The following is a 20,329-nucleotide window of genomic DNA, read 5'->3' as shown; positions in this document are numbered from 1 at the left end:
AGAATATTAACTCAACAGTATTGTGTAGTTCCTGTTCCTCTTATAGAATATTAACTCAACAGTATTGTGTAGTTCCTGTTCCTCTTATAGAATATTAACTCAACAGTATTGTGTAGTCCCTGTTCCTCTTATAGAATATTAACTCAACAGTATTGTGTAGTCCCTGTTCCTCTTATAGAATATTAACTCAACAGTATTGTGGGGCTTCTGTTCCTCTTATATAATATTAACTCAACAGTATTGTGTAGTTCCTGTTCCTCTTATAGAATATTAACTCAACAGTATTGTGTAGTTCCTGTTCCTCTTATAGAATATTAACTCAACAGTATTGTGTAGTCCCTGTTCCTCTTATAGAATATTAACTCAACAGTATTGTGTAGTTCCTGTTCCTCTTATAGAATATTAACTCAACAGTATTGTGTAGTCCCTGTTCTTCTTATAGAATATTAACTCAACAGTATTGTGTAGTCCCTGTTCCTCTTATAGAATATTAACTCAACAGTATTGTGTAGTCCCTGTTCCTCTTATAGAATATTAATTCAATAGTATTGTGTAGTCCCTGTTCCTCTTATAGAATATTAACCCAACAGTATTGTGTAGTCCCTGTTCCTCTTATAGAATATTAACTCAACAGTATTGTGTAGTCCCTGTTCCTCTTATAGAATATTAACTCAACAGTATTGTGTAGTCCCTGTTCCTCTTATAGAATATTAACTCAACAGTATTGTGTAGTCCCTGTTCCTCTTATAGAATATTAACTCAACAGTATTGTGTAGTCCCTGTTCCTCTTATAGAATATTAACTCAACAGTATTGTGGGGCTTCTGTTCCTCTTATATAATATTAACTCAACAGTATTGTGTAGTTCCTGTTCCTCTTATAGAATATTAACTCAACAGTATTGTGTAGTTCCTGTTCCTCTTATAGAATATTAACTCAACAGTATTGTGTAGTCCCTGTTCCTCTTATAGAATATTAACTCAACAGTATTGTGTAGTTCCTGTTCCTCTTATAGAATATTAACTCAACAGTATTGTGTAGTCCCTGTTCCTCTTATAGAATATTAACTCAACAGTATTGTGTAGTCCCTGTTCCTCTTATAGAATATTAACCCAACAGTATTGTGGGGCTTCTGTTCCTCTTATAGAATATTAACTCAACAGTATTGTGTAGTTCCTGTTCCTCTTATAGAATATTAACTCAACAGTATTGTGTAGTTCCTGTTCCTCTTATAGAATATTAACTCAACAGTATTGTGTAGTCCCTGTTCCTCTTATAGAATATTAACTCAACAGTATTGTGTAGTTCCTGTTCCTCTTATAGAATATTAACTCAACAGTATTGTGTAGTCCCTGTTCCTCTTATAGAATATTAACTCAACAGTATTGTGGGGCTTCTGTTCCTCTTATATAATATTAACTCAACAGTATTGTGTAGTTCCTGTTCCACTTATAGAATATTAACTCAACAGTATTGTGTAGTCCCTGTTCCTCTTATAGAATATTAACTCAACAGTATTGTGTAGTCCCTGTTCCTCTTATAGAATATTAACTCAACAGTATTGTGTAGTCCCTGTTCCTCTTATAGAATATTAACTCAACAGTATTGTGTAGTCCCTGTTCCTCTTATAGAATATTAACTCAACAGTATTGTGTAGTCCCTGTTCCTCTTATAGAATATTAACTCAACAGTATTGTGGGGCTTCTGTTCCTCTTATATAATATTAACTCAACAGTATTGTGTAGTTCCTGTTCCTCTTATAGAATATTAACTCAACAGTATTGTGTAGTTCCTGTTCCTCTTATAGAATATTAACTCAACAGTATTGTGTAGTCCCTGTTCCTCTTATAGAATATTAACTCAACAGTATTGTGTAGTTCCTGTTCCTCTTATAGAATATTAACTCAACAGTATTGTGTAGTCCCTGTTCCTCTTATAGAATATTAACTCAACAGTATTGTGTAGTCCCTGTTCCTCTTATAGAATATTAACCCAACAGTATTGTGGGGCTTCTGTTCCTCTTATAGAATATTAACTCAACAGTATTGTGTAGTTCCTGTTCCTCTTATAGAATATTAATTCAACAGTATTGTGTAGTTCCTGTTCCTCTTATAGAATATTAACTCAACAGTATTGTGTAGTCCCTGTTCCTCTTATAGAATATTAACTCAACAGTATTGTGTAGTTCCTGTTCCTCTTATAGAATATTAACTCAACAGTATTGTGTAGTCCCTGTTCCTCTTATAGAATATTAACTCAACAGTATTGTGGGGCTTCTGTTCCTCTTATATAATATTAACTCAACAGTATTGTGTAGTTCCTGTTCCACTTATAGAATATTAACTCAACAGTATTGTGTAGTCCCTGTTCCTCTTATAGAATATTAACTCAACAGTATTGTGTAGTTCCTGTTCCTCTTATAGAATATTAACTCAACAGTATTGTGTAGTCCCTGTTCCTCTTATAGAATATTAACTCAACAGTATTGTGTAGTCCCTGTTCCTCTTATAGAATATTAACTCAACAGTATTGTGGGGCTTCTGTTCCTCTTATAGAATATTAACTCAACAGTATTGTGTAGTTCCTGTTCCTCTTATAGAATATTAACCCAACAGTATTGTGTAGTCCCTGTTCCTCTTATAGAATATTAACTCAACAGTATTGTGTAGTCCCTGTTCCTCTTATAGAATATTAACTCAACAGTATTGTGTAGTCCCTGTTCCTCTTATAGAATATTAACCCAACAGTATTGTGTAGTCCCTGTTCCTCTTATAGAATATTAACTCAACAGTATTGTGTAGTCCCTGTTCCTCTTATAGAATATTAACCCAACAGTATTGTGTAGTCCCTGTTCCTCTTATAGAATATTAACCCAACAGTATTGTGTAGTCCCTGTTCCTCTTATAGAATATTAACTCAACAGTATTGTGTAGTCCCTGTTCCTCTTATAGAATATTAACCCAACAGTATTGTGTAGTCCCTGTTCCTCTTATAGAATATTAACCCAACAGTATTGTGTAGTCCCTGTTCCTCTTATAGAATATTAACTCAACAGTATTGTGTAGTCCCTGTTCCTCTTATAGAATATTAACCCAACAGTATTGTGTAGTTCCTGTTCCTCTTATAGAATATTAACTCAACAGTATTGTGTAGTCCCTGTTCCTCTTATAGAATATTAACTCAACAGTATTGTGTAGTCCCTGTTCCTCTTATAGAATATTAACTCAACAGTATTGTGTAGTCCCTGTTCCTCTTATAGAATATTAACTCAACAGTATTGTGTAGTCCCTGTTCCTCTTATAGAATATTAACCCAACAGTATTGTGTAGTCCCTGTTCCTCTTATAGAATATTAACCCAACAGTATTGTGTAGTCCCTGTTCCTCTTATAGAATATTAACCCAACAGTATTGTGTAGTCCCTGTTCCTCTTATAGAATATTAACCCAACAGTATTGTGTAGTCCCTGTGTTACCGACACCCATTTCAGACCACGTCAAACACTGACTGTAGGTGTTATAGCACAGTGCAAAAAGACAGTAAGATAGAGACTACAGACTTAACAGATAGGTTTACTGTAGGACTGTTTCAACATGTGAAGGCACAGAGACAGTGAGTATGGTTATATGCACACAATAATGTAATCATCGTGATATAGTCAGGTTAATATAATAGTTTGTTTAAAATGTTTACATGTTTTGTAAGAAGAATGATTCCCCTAATAATCTTGTTTACATGGACACATCTGAGATCAGGAGACCTGATGTCACTCTGATAAATGCAGAACATCTCCAATCTATATACACATTCTACCACATGTTCTACCATGTTATTTTTGGGAAGCATATTTGATTCTGAGTTCGGACATCTAAAGTTTATATGTGAAAACTACTTCAACGACCAACACATTCAGTTGTTCCAAACTCACTTCACTTCCCAAAGAGGGAGTCTCGCTTGGCTGGTGCTGGAACATGCTCAGATCACATACACTGCTGGAACGCCCATTAAGGTGTTTAAATGTCCTAATCATTTGAAAGATTGTTTAGAAAACCAGGTGTTTTAATCGGGTTATGTTTATTTAGATTTTGACCTGACGCCGATTAAGATAAGCAGAGTAAGGTGTTTACATGAGGGAATCCATAATCAGATTATTATCAAATGATTAATGTACATGGAAACGTACTCAGTGTTAACTGTGGGTGGCTCCCGAGTGGCGCAGCGGTCTAAGGCACTGAATCTCAGTGCTTGAGGCGTCACTACAGACACCCTGGGTCGATTCCAGGCTGTATCACAACCGGCCGTGATTGGGAGTCCCATAGGGCGGCGCACAATTGACCCAGCGTTGTCGGGTTTGGCCGGGTAGGCCGTCATTGTAAATAAGAATTTGTTCTCAACTGACTTGCCAGGTTAAATAAAGGTTAACATTTGTATTTTTTTTTATTAACACAGTGAAGAGTAATGCTGTGTTCAAGTGCTCCTCAGAATCTCCCATGGGAAGATCGTCACTGTAGCTTGTTTGGAAAGTCGCTCTGTACTTGGAACGTTTCCGTGAAGCGAGCACATGAACACAGCATATGAACAGAGAACAGGGTTGGAGAGGGTTGAGTAAGGACATCTCAGATTCAGGAAGCCTGTTAGTGTGTGTGTCTGTCTGACTGTGTGTGTGTGTGTGTCTCTCACCGTGTCACAGTCACTGGGTTGGAACTGGAAGTCTTGTGCTTTATGAAACACAGGGTTCTCCTGCATGAAGAGCTGCTGGTTAAACTCCTGCACCACCTGAGAGAGACAGAGATATACAGGATTACACCCACACGCAGAAACACCCACACGCAGAAACACCCACACGCAGAAACACCCACACGCAGAAACACCCACACACAGAAACACCCACACAGCTGTCTCACCCGGTGGATTTGTCCAGTAGGAACTGGAAGGTGTTGTGTATGACCTGAAAGGCCTCCAGCTCTGTCTGACAGATAGAGATCAGATAGTCTTTCACATGGTTATATATCCCGCCATCCAACTCCTGAGAGAGACAGAGAGAGAGGAGAGAGACAGAGACAGAGAGAGAGAGCAAGAGAGAGAGAGACAGTGAGAGAGGAGAGAGACAGAGAGAGACAGTGAGAGAGGAGAGAGACAGAGAGAGAGATAGAGAGAGAGGAGAGAGAGAGATGAGAGAGAGAGAGGGACAGAGACAGTGAGAGAGAGAGAGGAAAGAGAGAGAGAGAGAGACAGAGCAAGAGAGAGAGACAGAGAGAGAGAGCGAGAGAGAGAGACAGAGAGACAGAGAGACAGAGAGAGAGAGAGAGGGGGATATGAATGGATAGAGACAGTAATGAATCATTAACAGCGAATAGACTGGATGGATACTGTAGTACAAGCAGGGAGAAGGTGGAGGAAGAAGAAACTGAGGGAGGAAGATAGGGCAGGAAAGACCTGTTGTTTGACGATGCAGAGGATGTATGGATCTGTGTGTTCTCTTGTTGGATAAGAAGCTGACCCCTTCATCTTTCCCAACAGCAGACAGCACTATAGCCCTATCCAACCCCCACACACACACAGCTGAAACAATGGCACGATGACAAATCTACGGAAATTCCGTCATTGAGGGTGGAGGCTAGTTCCAAAAGTACTACCGAACCCTTACCCCCCTTCCTCATCCCTCTCTCCACTCATCCATGTAGGGCAGTGTGAACAGCAGAATTATTCAAGTGGCCAGAAAAAGACACACATCACATTTCTCTGTGGCACCAACTGCATCATTCAGCACAAACAGCTAACACATAGCTGTGTGTGTGTGTGTGTGTGTGTGTGTGTGTGTGTGTGTGTGTGTGTGTGTGTGTGTGTGTGTGTGTGTGTGTGTGTGTGTGTGTGTGTGTGTGTGTGTGAGGGGCGGGGTGGAGAGATGGGCCCTGTTCCAACTCCTTCCTTGGTTGAGGTAATCAACCATCCAGACATTCTGATTATCACTTTCTGACTTCAACAATCCTCCCTAACCAGGGATGACCTCACAGGACGAATGAAGCATTATATTCTCAAGTACAGGGAGTGGGAGAGGAGGAGTGATAACAGCAGCTTGTATGTGTGGTTGATGCCCTGAACTGCTGTCCCTTGTGTGTGTGTGTGTGTCTATCTATTATGGACGAGAGAGTCTCTCAGCAGTCACATATAGTGTCCTGGGGTTCACAACAGTCACATATAGAGTCCTGGGGTTCACAACAGTCACATACAGTATCCTGGGGTTCACTACAGTCACATACAGTATCCTGGGGTTCACTACAGTCACATACAGTATCCTGGGGTTCACTACAGTCACATACAGTATCCTGGGGTTCACTACAGTCACATACAGTATCCTGGGGTTCACTACAGTCACATACAGTATCCTGGGGTTCACTACAGTCACATACAGTATCCTGGGGTTCACTACAGTCACATACAGTATCCTGGGGTTCACTACAGTCACATATAGTATCCTGGGGTTCACTACAGTCACATACAGTATCCTGGGGTTCACTACAGTCACATATAGTATCCTGGGGTTCACTACAGTCACATACAGTATCCTGGGGTTCACTACAGTCACATACAGTATCCTGGGGTTCACTACAGTCACATACAGTATCCTGGGGTTCAATACAGCACCACAGCCAGAGATAGCGAGAGGGGAGAGAGAGAAGGAGGAGAGCAGGAGAGATGGGGAAGGAGGAGAGAAGGGGAAGGAGGAGAGAAGGGGAAGGAGGAGAGAAGGGGAAGGAGGAAAGGAGGAGAGAAGGGGAAGGAGGAGAGAAGGGGAGAAGGGGAAGGAGGAGAGAAGGGGAAGGAGGAGAGAAGGGGAGAAGGGGAAGGAGGAGAGAAGGGGAAGGAGGAGAGAAGGGGAGAAGGGGAAGGAGGAGAGAAGGGGAGAAGGGGAAGGAGGAGAGAAGGGGAAGGAGGAGAGAAGGGGAGAAGGGGAAGGAGGAGAGAAGGGGAGAAGGGGAAGGAGGAGAGAAGGGGAAGGAGGAGAGAAGGGGAAGAAGGAGAGAAGGGGAGAAGGGGAAGGAGGAGAGAAGGGGAAGGAGGAGAGAAGGGGAAGGAGGAAAGGAGGAGAGAAGGGGAAGGAGGAGAGAAGGGGAGAAGGGGAAGGAGGCGAGGACGAGCGAAGGGGAAGGAGGAGGAGGGGAAGGACGAGCGAAGGGGAAGGACGAGAGAAGGGGAAGGAGGAGAGAAGGGGAAGGAGGAGATGTGTGTGTGTGTGTGTGTGTGTGTGTGTGTGTGTGTGTGTGTGTGTGTGTGTGTGGTACCTGTATACAGTGCAGCAGGTCTGTGTGGTAGTAGCGGTCGTGGTGAGCGTTGGCTGCTGCCAAGGTTAACAGATAGTCATTCCTGGCATGGGTTGCTTTAGAGTTACAGTCACTCCTCTTGGCTTTCAACTAGACAGAGACAGACAACGTAGAACACCAAATAATGCATGCAGAGCAGAATTAGGCCAATACCCACTAATTATCAAAATCCAGAAAAGAGCCGTTAAATTCTACAACCACCTAAAAGGAAGCGATTCCCAAACCTTCCACAACAAAGCCATCACCTACAGAGAGATGAACCTGGAGAAGAGTCCCCTAAGCAAGCTGGTCCTGGGGCTCTGTTCACAAACACACCCTACAGAGCCCCAGGACAGCAACACAATTAGACCCAACCAAATCATGAGAAAACAAAAAGATAATTACTTGACATATTGGAAAGAATTAACAAAAGAACTGAGCAAACTAGAATGCTATTTGGCCCTAAACAGAGAGTACACAGTGGCAGAATACCTGACCCCTGTGACTGACCCAAACTTCAGGAAAGCTTTGACTATGTACAGACTCAGTGAGCATGGCCTTGCTATTGAGAAAGGCCGCCGTAGGCAGACATGCCTCTCAAGAGAAGACAGGCAATGTGCTCACTGCCCACAAAATGAGGTGGAAACTGAGCTGCACTTCCTAATAATAATATGACATTTGTAATGTCTTTATTGTTTTGAAACTTCTGTATGTGTAGTGTTTACTGTTAACCTTTATTGTTTATTTCACTTTATATATAATCTACCTCACTTGCTTTGGCAATGTTAACACATGTTTCCCATGCCAATAAAGCCCTTGAAATGAATTGAATTAAATTGACAGACATAAAGACCGACAGAATGAGAGTGACAGAGTGACAGAGTGACAGAGAGACAGAGTGACAGAGTGACAGAGTGAGAGAGAGAGAGAGAGAGAGAGAGAGAGAGAGAGAGTGACAGAGAGAGTGACAGAGAGTGACAGAGAGTGACAGAGAGAGAGAGAGAGAGACAGAGTGAGAGAGAGAGTGACAGAGAGAGAGAGAGAGTGACAGAGAGAGAGAGTGACAGAGAGAGAGAGTGACAGAGAGAGAGAGAGAGTGACAGAGAGAGAGAGTGACAGAGAGAGAGAGTGACAGAGAGAGAGAGAGAGTGACAGAGAGAGAGAGAGAGAGAGAGAGAGAGAGAGAGGGGAGAGAAAGAGTGTTAAACAGCAGGCCAGATTGCTCTGCATACCAACATGTGGTTTGAGGAAGAGTGCTTACCTTAACGTTGGCTTTCTGTAAACTAATCCTGGACTGAAACAGACCCAGCTTTGACCTGAGAGACAACAGACCACATCAATCAACTCAGATCAAACCTAGACCCGAGACTGATCAGGCATTAGAAATCAACTCAGATTTTTTATATTTTACTTTAAGAAGGTGAAATGTCAGAATAATAGTAGAGAGAATGATTTATTTCAGCTTTTATTTCTTTGATTACATTCCCAGTGGGTCAGAAGTTTACATACACTCAATTAGTATTTGGTAGCATTGCCTTTAAATAGTTTAACTTGGGTCAAACGTTTCAGGTAGCCTTCCACAAGCTTCCCACAAAGGGAAGGTGAATTTTGGCTCATTCCTCCTGACAGAGCTGGTGTAACTGAGTCAGGTTTGTAGGCCTCTTTGCTCGCACCAGCTTTATCAGTTCTGCCCACAAATCGGATTAAAGTCAGGGCTATGTGATGGCCACTCCAAAACTTTGACTTTGTTGTCCTTAAGCCATTTTGCTACAACTTTTGAGGTATTCTTGGGGTCATTGTCCATTTGGAAGACCCATTTGCGACAAAGGTTTAACTTCCTGACTGATGTCTTGAGATGTTGCTTCAATTTATCCACATAATTTTCCCTGCCTCATGATGCCATCTATTTTGTGAAGTGCACCAGTCCCTCCTGCAGCAAAGCACCCCCACAACACGATGCTGCCACCCCGTTCTTCACAGTTGGGATGGTGATAAGAGCGTCTGCTAAATGACGTAAATGTAATGTAAATGTGTTCTTCCGCTTGCAAGCCTCCCCCTTCTTCCTCCAAACATAACGATGGTCAAACAGTTCTATTTTTGTTTCAACAGACCAGAGAACATTTCTCCAAAAGTACGATCTTTGTCCCCATGTGCAGTTGCAAACCGTAGTCTGGCTTTTTATGGCGGTTTTGGAGCAGTGGCTTCTTCCTTGCTGAGCGGCCTTTCAGGTTATGTCGATATAGGACTCGTTTTACTGTGGATATAGATCATTCTGCTTCTACACCTGCATTGCTTGCTGTTTGGGGTTTTAGGCTGGGTTTCTGTACAGCACTTTGAGATATCAGCTGATGTATGAAGGGCTTTATAACTAAAATTGATTGATTGATTGATTGATTGATTGATTTTGTACCTGTTTCCTCCAGCATCTTCACCAGGTCCTTTGCTGTTGTTCTGGGAGTCCGTTCATCTCTTGGAGACAGAACTCGTCTCCTTACTGAGCGGTATGATGGCTGCATGGTCCCATGGTGTTTATACTTGCGTACTATTGTTTGTACAGATGAACGTGGTAACTTCAGGCGTTTTGAAATTGCTCCCAAGGATGAACCAGACTTGTGGAGGTCTATAATTTTGTTTCTGAGATCTTGGCTGATTTCTTTTGATTTTCCCATGATGTCAAACAAAGAGGCACTGAGTTTGAAGGTAGGCCATGAAATACATCCACAGGTACATCGCCAATTGACTCAAATTATGTCAATTAGTCTATCAGACGCTTCTAAAGACATGACATCATTTCATGGAATTTTCCAAGCTGTTTAAAGGCAGAAGTCAATTTAGTGTTTGTAAACTTCTGATCCACTGGAACTGTGATACAGTGAAATTATAAGTGAAATAATCAGTCTGTAAACAATTGTTGGGAAAATGACTTGTGTCATGCAAAGTAGATGTCCTAACTGACTTGCCAAAACTATAGTTTGTTGACAAGAAATTTGTGGAGTGGTTGAAAAACGAGTTTTAATGACTCCAACCTAGGTGTATGTAAACTTCAACTGTATGTTTCCCATGTTAATGAAGCCCCTTGAATTGAAACCGAGACAGAGAGCGATAGACAGAGAGACAGGGCGAGAGACAGACAGAGCGAGACAGAGAGAGAGAGACAGAGACACAGAGACACAGAGACACACAGAGAGACACAGAGAGTTCCTATGTGAGTTCTTGCTGCTTTATAGTGAGTGATAAGGAACAGAGCCAGTCAGGAGAGTAACACTGCCACCCTACTGCAACTCTCTCTCTCCATCTATCTTTTACACTTTACACACAGACACACACCTCCCCTGGTCTCGGTGGTTGGGTTACGGTTGAGAGGTAGGTCTGGGTTGTGGTTGGGTTACGGTTGAGAGGTAGGTCTGAGTGTGGTTGGGTTAGGGTTGAGAGGTAGGTCTGAGTGTGGTTGGGTTAGGGTTGAGAGGTAGGTCTGAGAGGTAGGTCTGAGTGTGGTTGGGTTAGGGTTGAGAGGTAGGTCTGGATTGTGGTTGGGTTATGGTTGAGAGGTAGGTCTGAGAGGTAGGTCTGAGTGTGGTTGGGTTAGGGTTGAGAGGTAGGTCTGAGAGGTAGGTCTGAGTGTGGCTGGGTTAGGGTTGAGAGGTAGGTCTGAGTGTGGTTGGGTTAGGGTTGAGAGGTAGGTCTGGATTGTGGTTGGGTTATGGTTGAGAGGTAGGTCTGAGAGGTAGGTCTGAGTGTGGTTGGGTTAGGGTTGAGAGGTAGGTCTGAGAGGTAGGTCTGAGAGTGGTTGAGTTAGGGTTGAGAGGTAGGTCTGGGTTGTGGTTGGGTTACGGTTGAGAGGAAGGTCTGAGTGGTAGGTCTGAGTGTGGTTGGGTTACGGTTGAAAGGTAGGTCTGAGTGTGGTTGGGTTAGGGTTGAAAGGTAGGTCTGAGAGTGGTTGAGTTAGGGTTGAGAGGTAGGTCTGGGTTGTGGTTGGGTTACGGTTGAGAGGAAGGTCTGAGTGGTAGGTCTGAGTGTGGTTGGGTTAGGGTTGAGAGGTAGGTCTGGGATGTGGTTGGGTTAGGGTTGAGAGTGGTTGGGTTAGGGTTGAGAGGTAGGTCTGAGTGGTTGGGTTAGGGGTGGGGTTGGGTTAGGGTTGAGAGGTAGGTCTGAGTGTGGTTGGGTTAGGGTTGAGAGGTAGGTCTGAGTGTGGTTGGGTTAGGGTTGAGAGGTTGGTCTGGGTGTGGTTGGGTTAGGTTTGAGAGGTAGGTCTGAGTGTGGTTGGGTTAGGGTGTGGTTGGGTTAGGGTTGAGAGGTAGGTCTGAGTGTGGTTGGGTTAGGGTGTGGTTGGGTTAGGGTTGAGAGGTAGGTCTGAGTGTGGTTGGGTTAGGGTGTGGTTGGGTTAGGGTTGAGAGGTAGGTCTGAGTGTGGTTGGGTTAGGGTTGAGAGGTAGGTCTGAGTGTGGTTGGGTTAGGGTGTGGTTGGGTTAGGGTTGAGAGGTAGGTCTGAGTGTGGTTGGGTTAGGGTTGAGAGGTAGGTCTGAGTGTGGTTGGGTTAGGGTTGAGAGGTAGGTCTGAGTGTGGTTGGGTTAGGGTTGAGAGGTAGGTCTGTCCACCTACTTGGCCTCGATGTCAGCCTTCTCTCGAACGGCCTGAGCCACCTGTTCTGAGTCGTAGTATTTCTTCTTGGCTTTGGCCAGGTCTTTCACAGAGTCCTGAAGCTCCACCTGGATACGATTCAACTGTTCTATACTCTACACACAACGCAGAGAGACAGCAGTCACACACACACATTATAGTCTACACACAGCACAGAGAGACAGCAGTCACACACACACACATTATAGTTTCTACACCTGCATTGCTTGCTGTTTGAGGTTTTAGGCTGGGTTTCTGTACAGCACTTTGTGACATCAGCTGATGTAAGAAGGGCTTTATAAATACATACATTTGATTGATTTAGTCTACACACAGAGGGACAGCGGTTACACATAGAAATAGTATATTAGATTAGGACACACACACACACACACACACACACCTTGTTGAGCTGCTGTTCCTTGTATAGCCGTACAGTTTTAGCAGGATCTGAGATCTCATTCTTGTAGTTGTCACACACGTTGATGCGAGACTGAGTCACCTGTACTGTCCCCTTCAGATAGGACCGCCACACAGCATACACATTCCTACACACAGTTTACGCAAGATGAAGACTGCTAGCCAATCAAGAACAGTGTCATGTTGTGGTCGAAGCTGATAGCAGAGGCCTGTCCTCTACTCACCTGTAGTCTGTGCCTTGGTCCTCTGGTTTGATGCCTGGCCAATCCCTCTTCAGGTACTGACTGGCCAGCTTCTGCAGAGCCTGTATAGATCAGCAACAACAGAGAGAGACGAGAGGAGAGAGTGCAGACAAATTAGATTACTGTTCTGCTGTATAGTGTGATATGGATTACTGTTCTCCTGTATAGTGTCAGTCTGATATAGGTTACTGTTCTCCTATATAGTGTCAGGGTAGCCTAGCGGTTAGAGCGTTGGACTAGTAACCGAAAGGTTGCAAGTTCAAATCCCCGAGCTGACAAGGTACAAATCTGTCGTTCTGCCCCTGAACAGGCAGTTAACCCACTGTTCCTAGGCCATCATTGAAAATAAGAATTTGTTCTTAACTGACTTCCCTAGTTAAATAAAGGTTAAAAAATATATAGGTAACCGTTCTCCTGTATAGTGTGATATAGGTTACTGTTCTCCTGTATAGTGTGATATAGGTTACTGTTCTCCTGTATAGTGTGATATAGGTTACTGTTCTCCTGTATAGTGTGATATAGGTTACTGTTCTCCTGTATAGTATGATATAGGTTACTGTTGTCCTGTATAGTGTCAGTCTGATATAGATTACTGTTCTCCTGTATAGTGTCAGTCTGATATAGGTTACTGTTACTCTCTCCACAAATAAGTCTCTCACTGTTGCCGCCTGCTACCGACCCCCTCAGCTCCCAGCTGTGCCCTGGACACCATTTGTGAATTGATCGCCCCCATCTAGCTTCAGAGTTTGTTCTGTTAGGTGACCTAAACTGGGATATGCTTAACACCCCGGCAGTCCTACAATCTAAGCGAGATGCCCTCAATCTCACACAAATCATCAAGGAACCCACCAGGTACAACCCTAAATCTGTAAACAAGGGCACCCTCATAGATGTCATCCTGAACAACTGGCCCTCCAAATACACCTCTGCTGTCTTCAACCAGGATCTCAGCGATCACTGCCTCATTGCCTGTATCCGCTACGGAGCCGCAGTCAAACGACCACCCTCATCACTGTCAAACACTCCCGAAAACACTTCTGTGAGCAGGCCTTTCTAATTGACCTGGCCCGGGTATCCTGGAAGGACATTGACCTCATCCCGTCAGTTGAGGATGCCTGGCCATTCTTTAAAAGTAACTTCCTCACAATTTTAGATAAGCATGCTCCGTTCAAAAAAATGCAGAACTAAGAACAGATATAGCCCTTGGTTCACTCCAGACCTGACTGCCCTCGACCAGCACAAAAACATCCTGTGGCGGACTGCAATAGCATCGAATAGTCCCCGCGTATTGCAACTGTTCAGGGAAGTCAGAAATCAATACACACAGTCAGTCAGGAAAGTTAAGGCCAGCTTCTTCAGGCAGAAGTTTGCATCCTGTAGCTCCAACTCCAAAAGTTCGGGGACACTGTGAAGTCCATGGAGAACAAAAAGCACCTCCTCCCAGCTGCCCACTGCACTGAGGCTAGGTAACACGGCCACCACCGATAAACCCATGATTATCGAAAACTTCAACAAGCATTTCTCAACGGCTGGCCATGCCTTCCACCTGGCTCCTCCAACCTCGGCCAACAGCTCCGCCCCGCAGCTACTCGCCCAAGCCTCTCCAGGTTCTCCTTTACCCAAATCCAGATAGCAGATGTTTTGAAAGAGCTGCAAAACCTGGACCCATACAAATCAGCTGGGCTTGACAATCTGGACGCTCTATTTCTGAAACTATCCGCCGCCATTGTCGCAACCCCTATTACCAGCCTGTTCAACCCCTCTTTCATATCGTCTGAGATCCCCAAGGATTGAAAGCTGCCGCAGTCATCCCCCTCTTCAAAGGGGGAGACACCCTGGACCCAAACTGTTACAGACCTATATCCATCCTGCCCTGCCTATCTAAGGTCTTCGAAAGCAAAGTCAACAAACAGGTCACTGACCATCTCGAATCCCACCGTACCTTCTCCGCTGTGCAATCTGGTTTCCGAGCCGGTCACGGGTGCACCTCAGCCACGCTCAAGGTACTAAACGATATCATAACCGCCATCGATAAAAGACAGTACTGTGCAGCCGTCTTCATCGACCTTGCCAAGGCTTTCGACTCTGTCAATCACCATATTCTTATCGGCAGACTCAGTTGCCTCAGTTTTTCGGATGACTGCCTTGCCTGGTTCACCAATTACTTTGCAGACAGAGTTCAGTGTGTCAAATCGGAGGGCATGCTGTCCGGTCCTCTGGCAGTCTCTATGGGGGTGCCACAGGGTTCAATTCTCGGGCCGACTCTTTTCTCTGTATATATCAATGATGCTGCTCTTGCTGCGGGCGATTCCCTGATCCACCTCTACGCAGACGACACCATTCTATATACTTCCGGCCCGTCTGTGCTATCTAACCTCCAAACGAGCTTCAATGCCATACAACACTCCTTCCGTGGCCTCCAACTGCTCTTAAACGCTAGTAAAACCAAATGCATGCTTTTCAACCGTTCGCTGCCTGCACCCGCACGCCTGACCAGCATCACCACCCTGGATGGTTCCGACCTTGAATATGTGGACATCTATAACTATCAAGGTGGCTGACTAGACTGTAAACTCTCCTTCCAGACTCATATCAAACATCTCCAATCGAAAATCAAATCAAGAGTCCGCTTTCTATTCCGCAACAAAGCCTTCACTCACGCCGCCAAACTTACCCTAGTAAAACTGACTATCCTACCGATCCTCGACTTCGGCGATGTCATCTACAAAATTGCTTCCAACACTCTACTCAGCAAACTGGATGCAGTTTATCACAGTGCCATCCGTTTTGTCACTAAAGCACCTTATACCACCCACCACTGCGACCTGTATGCTCTAGTCGGCTGGCCCTCGCTACATATTCGTCGCCAGACCCACTGGCTCCAGGTCATCTACAAGTCCATGCTAGGTAAAGCTCCGCCTTATCTCAGTTCACTGGTCACGATGGCAACACCCACCCGTAACACGCGCTCCAGCAGGTGTATCTCACTGATCATCCCTAAAGCCAACACCTCATTTGCCGCCTTTCGTTCCAGTTCTCTGCTGCCTGTGACTGGAACGAATTGCAAAAAAAAATCGCTGAAGTTGGAGACCTTTATCTCCCTCACCAACTTCAAACATCAGCTATCTGAGCAGCTAACCGATCGCTGCCGCTGTACATAGTCTATCGGTAAATAGCCCACCCATTTCTACCTACCTCATCCCCATACTGTTTTTATTTATTTTATTTTCTGCTCTTTTGCACACCAATATCTCTACCTGTACATGACCATCTGATCATTTGTGACTCCAGTGTTAATCTGCAAAGTTGTTGTTATTCGCCTACCTCTTCATGCCTTTTGCACACAATGTATATAAACTCTCCTTTTTTTCTACTGTATTGACTTGTTAATTGTTTACTCCATGTGTAACTCTGTGTTGTCTGTTCACACTGCTATGCTTTATCTTGGCCAGGTCGCAGTTGCAAATGAGAACTTGTTCTCAACTAGCCTACCTGGTTAAATAAAGGTGAAATAAAAATAAATTTAAAAAGTATAGTGTCAGGGTGATATAGGTTACTGTTCTCCTGTATAGTGTCAGTCTGATATAGGTTACTGTTGTCCTGTATAGTGTCAGTGTGATATAGGTTACTGTTGTCCTGTATAGTGTCAGTCTGATATAGGTTACTGTTCTCCTGTATAGTGTCAGTCTGATATAGGTTACTGTTGTCCTGTATAGTGTCAGTGTGATATAGGTTACTGTTGTCCTGTATAGTGGCAGTGTGATATAGGTTACTGTTGTCCTGTATAGTGGCAGTGTGATATAGGTTACTGTTGTCCTGTATAGTGGCAGTGTGATATAGGTTACTGTTCTCCTGTATAGTGTCAGCGTGATATAGGTTGCTGTTCTCCTGTATAGTGTCTGTTGGAGAGAGAGCGCTGTCCTGTATAGTGTCTGTTGGAGAGAGAGTGCTCTCCTGTATAGTGTCTGTTGGAGAGAGAGTGCTCTCCTGTATAGTGTCTGTTGGAGAGAGAGTGTTGTCCTGTATAGTGTCTGTTGGAGAGAGTGTTGTCCTGTATAGTGTCTGTTGGAGAGAGAGTGTTGTCCTGTATAATGTCTGTTGGAGAGAGAGTGTTGTCCTGTATAGTGTCTGTTGGAGAGAGAGTGTTGTCCTGTATAGTGTCTGTTGGAGAGAGAGTGTTGTCCTGTATAGTGTCTGTTGGAGAGAGAGTGTTGTCCTGTATAGTGTCTGTTGGAGAGAGAGTGTTGTCCTGTATAGTGTCTGTTGGAGAGAGAGTGTTGTCCTGTATAGTGTCTGTTGGAGAGAGAGTGCTCTCCTGTATAGTGTGATATAGGTTACTGTTCTCCTGTATAGTGTCTATTGGAGAGAGAGTGCTCTCCTGTATAGTGTCTGTTGGAGAGAGAGTGCTCTCCTGTATAGTGTCTGTTGGAGAGAGAGTGCTCTCCTGTATAGTGTCTGTTGGAGAGAGAGTGCTCTCCTGTATAGTGTCTGTTGGAGAGAGAATGCTCTCCTGTATAGTGTCTGTTGGAGAGAGAGTGTTGTCCTGTATAGTGTCTGTTGGAGAGAGAGTGCTCTCCTGTATAGTGTCTGTTGGAGAGAGAGTGCTCTCCTGTATAGTGTCTGTTGGAGAGAGAGTGCTCTCCTGTATAGTGTCTGTTGGAGAGAGAGTGTTGTCCTGTATAGTGTCTGTTGGAGAGAGAGTGCTCTCCTGTATAGTGTCTGTTGGAGAGAGAGTGCTCTCCTGTATAGTGTCTGTTGGAGAGAGAGTGCTCTCCTGTATAGTGTCTGTTGGAGAGAGAGTGTTGTCCTGTATAGTGTCTGTTGGAGAGAGTGCTGTCCTGTATAGTGTCTGTTGGAGAGAGAGTGTTGTCCTGTATAGTGTCTGTTGGAGAGAGAGCGCTGTCCTGTATAGTGTCTGTTGGAGAGAGAGTGCTCTCCTGTATAGTGTCTGTTGGAGAGAGAGTGCTCTCCTGTATAGTGTCTGTTGGAGAGAGAGTGTTGTCCTGTATAGTGTCTGTTGGAGAGAGTGTTGTCCTGTATAGTGTCTGTTGGAGAGAGAGTGTTGTCCTGTATAGTGTCTGTTGGAGAGAGAGTGTTGTCCTGTATAGTGTCTGTTGGAGAGAGAGTGTTGTCCTGTATAGTGTCTGTTGGAGAGAGAGTGTTGTCCTGTATAGTGTCTGTTGGAGAGAGAGTGTTGTCCTGTATAGTGTCTGTTGGAGAGAGAGTGTTGTCCTGTATAGTGTCTGTTGGAGAGAGAGTGTTGTCCTGTATAGTGTGATATAGGTTACTGTTCTCCTGTATAGTGTCTGTTGGAGAGAGAGTGCTCTCCTGTATAGTGTCTGTTGGAGAGAGAGTGTTGTCCTGTATAGTGTCTGTTGGAGAGAGAGTGCTCTCCTGTATAGTGTCTGTTGGAGAGAGAGTGCTCTCCTGTATAGTGTCTGTTGGAGAGAGAGTGCTCTCCTGTATAGTGTCTGTTGGAGAGAGAGTGTTGTCCTGTATAGTGTCTGTTGGAGAGAGTGCTGTCCTGTATAGTGTCTGTTGGAGAGAGAGTGTTGTCCTGTATAGTGTCTGTTGGAGAGAGAGCGCTGTCCTGTATAGTGTCTGTTGGAGAGAGAGTGCTCTCCTGTATAGTGTCTGTTGGAGAGAGAGTGCTCTCCTGTATAGTGTCTGTTGGAGAGAGAGTGCTCTCCTGTATAGTGTCTGTTGGAGAGAGAGTGTTGTCCTGTATAGTGTCTGTTGGAGAGAGTGCTGTCCTGTATAGTGTCTGTTGGAGAGAGAGTGTTGTCCTGTATAGTGTCTGTTGGAGAGAGAGCGCTGTCCTGTATAGTGTCTGTTGGAGAGAGAGTGTTGTCCTGTATAGTGTCTGTTGGAGAGAGTGTTGTCCTGTATAGTGTCTGTTGGAGAGAGAGTGTTGTCCTGTATAGTGTCTGTTGGAGAGAGAGTGTTGTCCTGTATAGTGTCTGTTGGAGAGAGAGTGTTGTCCTGTATAGTGTCTGTTGGAGAGAGAGTGTTGTCCTGTATAGTGTCTGTTGGAGAGAGAGTGTTGTCCTGTATAGTGTCTGTTGGAGAGAGAGTGTTGTCCTGTATAGTGTCTGTTGGAGAGAGAGTGTTGTCCTGTATAGTGTCTGTTGGAGAGAGAGTGCTCTCCTGTATAGTGTGATATAGGTTACTATTGTCCTGTATAGTGTCTGTTGGAGAGGGTTGTCCTGTATAGTGTCTGTTGGAGAGAGAGTGTTGTCCTGTATAGTGTCCGTTGGAGAGAGAGTGTTGTCCTGTATAGTGTCTGTTGGAGAGAGAGTGCTCTCCTGTATAGTGTCTGTTGGAGAGAGTGTTGTCCTGTATAGTGTCTGTTGGAGAGAGAGTGCTCTCCTGTATAGTGTCTGTTGGAGAGAGAGTGCTCTCCTGTATAGTGTGATATAGGTTACTATTGTCCTGTATAGTGTCTGTTGGAGAGTGTTGTCCTGTATAGTGTCTGTTGGAGAGAGTGCTCTCCTGTATAGTGTCTGTTGGAGAGAGAGTGCTCTCCTGTATAGTGTGATATAGGTTACTGTTCTCCTGTATAGTGTCTGTTGGAGAGAGAGTGCTCTCCTGTATAGTGTCTGTTGGAGAGAGAGTGTTGTCCTGTATAGTGTCTGTTGGAGAGAGAGTGTTGTCCTGTATAGTGTCTGTTGGAGAGAGAGTGTTGTCCTGTATAGTGTCTGTTGGAGAGAGAGTGTTGTCCTGTATAATGTCTGTTGGAGAGAGAGTGCTCTCCTGTATAGTGTCTGTTGGAGAGAGAGTGCTCTCCTGTATAGTGTGATATAGGTTACTGTTCTCCTGTATAGTGTCTGTTGGAGAGAGAGTGCTCTCCTGTATAGTGTCTGTTGGAGAGAGAGTGTTGTCCTGTATAGTGTCTGTTGGAGAGAGAGTGCTCTCCTGTATAGTGTCTGTTGGAGAGAGAGTGCTCTACTGTATAGTGTCTGTTGGAGAGAGAGTGTTGTCCTGTATAGTGTCTGTTGGAGAGAGAGTGCTCTCCTGCATAGTGTCTGTTGGAGAGAGAGTGCTCTCCTGTATAGTGTCTGTTGGAGAGAGAGTGCTCTCCTGTATAGTGTCTGTTGGAGAGAGAGTGCTCTCCTGTATAGTGTCTGTTGGAGAGAGAGTGTTGTCCTGTATAGTGTCTGTTGGAGAGAGCGCTGTCCTGTATAGTGTCTGTTGGAGAGAGAGTGTTGTCCTGTATAGTGTCTGTTGGAGAGAGAGCGCTGTCCTGTATAGTGTCTGTTGGAGAGAGAGTGTTGTCCTGTATAGTGTCTGTTGGAGAGAGAGTGTTGTCCTGTATAGTGTCTGTTGGAGAGAGTGCTCTCCTGTATAGTGTCTGTTGGAGAGAGAGTGTTGTCCTGTATAGTGTCTGTTGGAGAGAGAGTGCTCTCCTGTATAGTGTCTGTTGGAGAGAGTGCTCTCCTGTATAGTGTCTGTTGGAGAGAGAGTGTTGTCCTGTATAGTGTCTGTTGGAGAGAGAGTGCTCTCCTGTATAGTGTCTGTTGGAGAGAGAGTGCTCTCCTGTATAGTGTCTGTTGGAGAGAGAGTGTTGTCCTATATAGTGTGATATAGGTTACTAATGTCCTGTATAGTGTCTGTTGGAGAGAGAGTGCTCTCCTGTATAGTGTCTGTTGGAGAGAGAGTGTTGTCCTGTATAGTGTCTGTTGGAGAGAGAGTGTTGTCCTGTATAGTGTCTGTTGGAGAGAGAGTGTTGTCCTGTATAGTGTCTGTTGGAGAG

General features: G+C 44.4%; 1 protein-coding gene across 1 annotated transcript in view; it reads right to left on the bottom strand.

Moving 5' to 3' along the window:
* LOC127917951 (F-BAR and double SH3 domains protein 2-like) overlaps positions 1–20,329 on the bottom strand; it is a gene marked incomplete at its 5' end in the record, with an annotated part of 77,304 nt that overhangs the window by 26,364 nt on the left and 30,611 nt on the right. Inside the window, 7 exon segments of the mRNA XM_052501117.1 lie at positions 4,678–4,773; positions 4,889–5,023; positions 7,281–7,409; positions 8,560–8,614; positions 11,897–12,030; positions 12,318–12,462; positions 12,559–12,638. Of these exon segments, the coding sequence (XP_052357077.1) occupies positions 4,678–4,773; positions 4,889–5,023; positions 7,281–7,409; positions 8,560–8,614; positions 11,897–12,030; positions 12,318–12,462; positions 12,559–12,638 (774 nt within the window).

Source organism: Oncorhynchus keta, unplaced genomic scaffold (assembly GCF_023373465.1).
Source record: "Oncorhynchus keta strain PuntledgeMale-10-30-2019 unplaced genomic scaffold, Oket_V2 Un_contig_12530_pilon_pilon, whole genome shotgun sequence".
NCBI classification, from domain to species: domain Eukaryota; kingdom Metazoa; phylum Chordata; class Actinopteri; order Salmoniformes; family Salmonidae; genus Oncorhynchus; species Oncorhynchus keta.
This window is presented reverse-complemented; position numbering and strand designations above follow the sequence as displayed.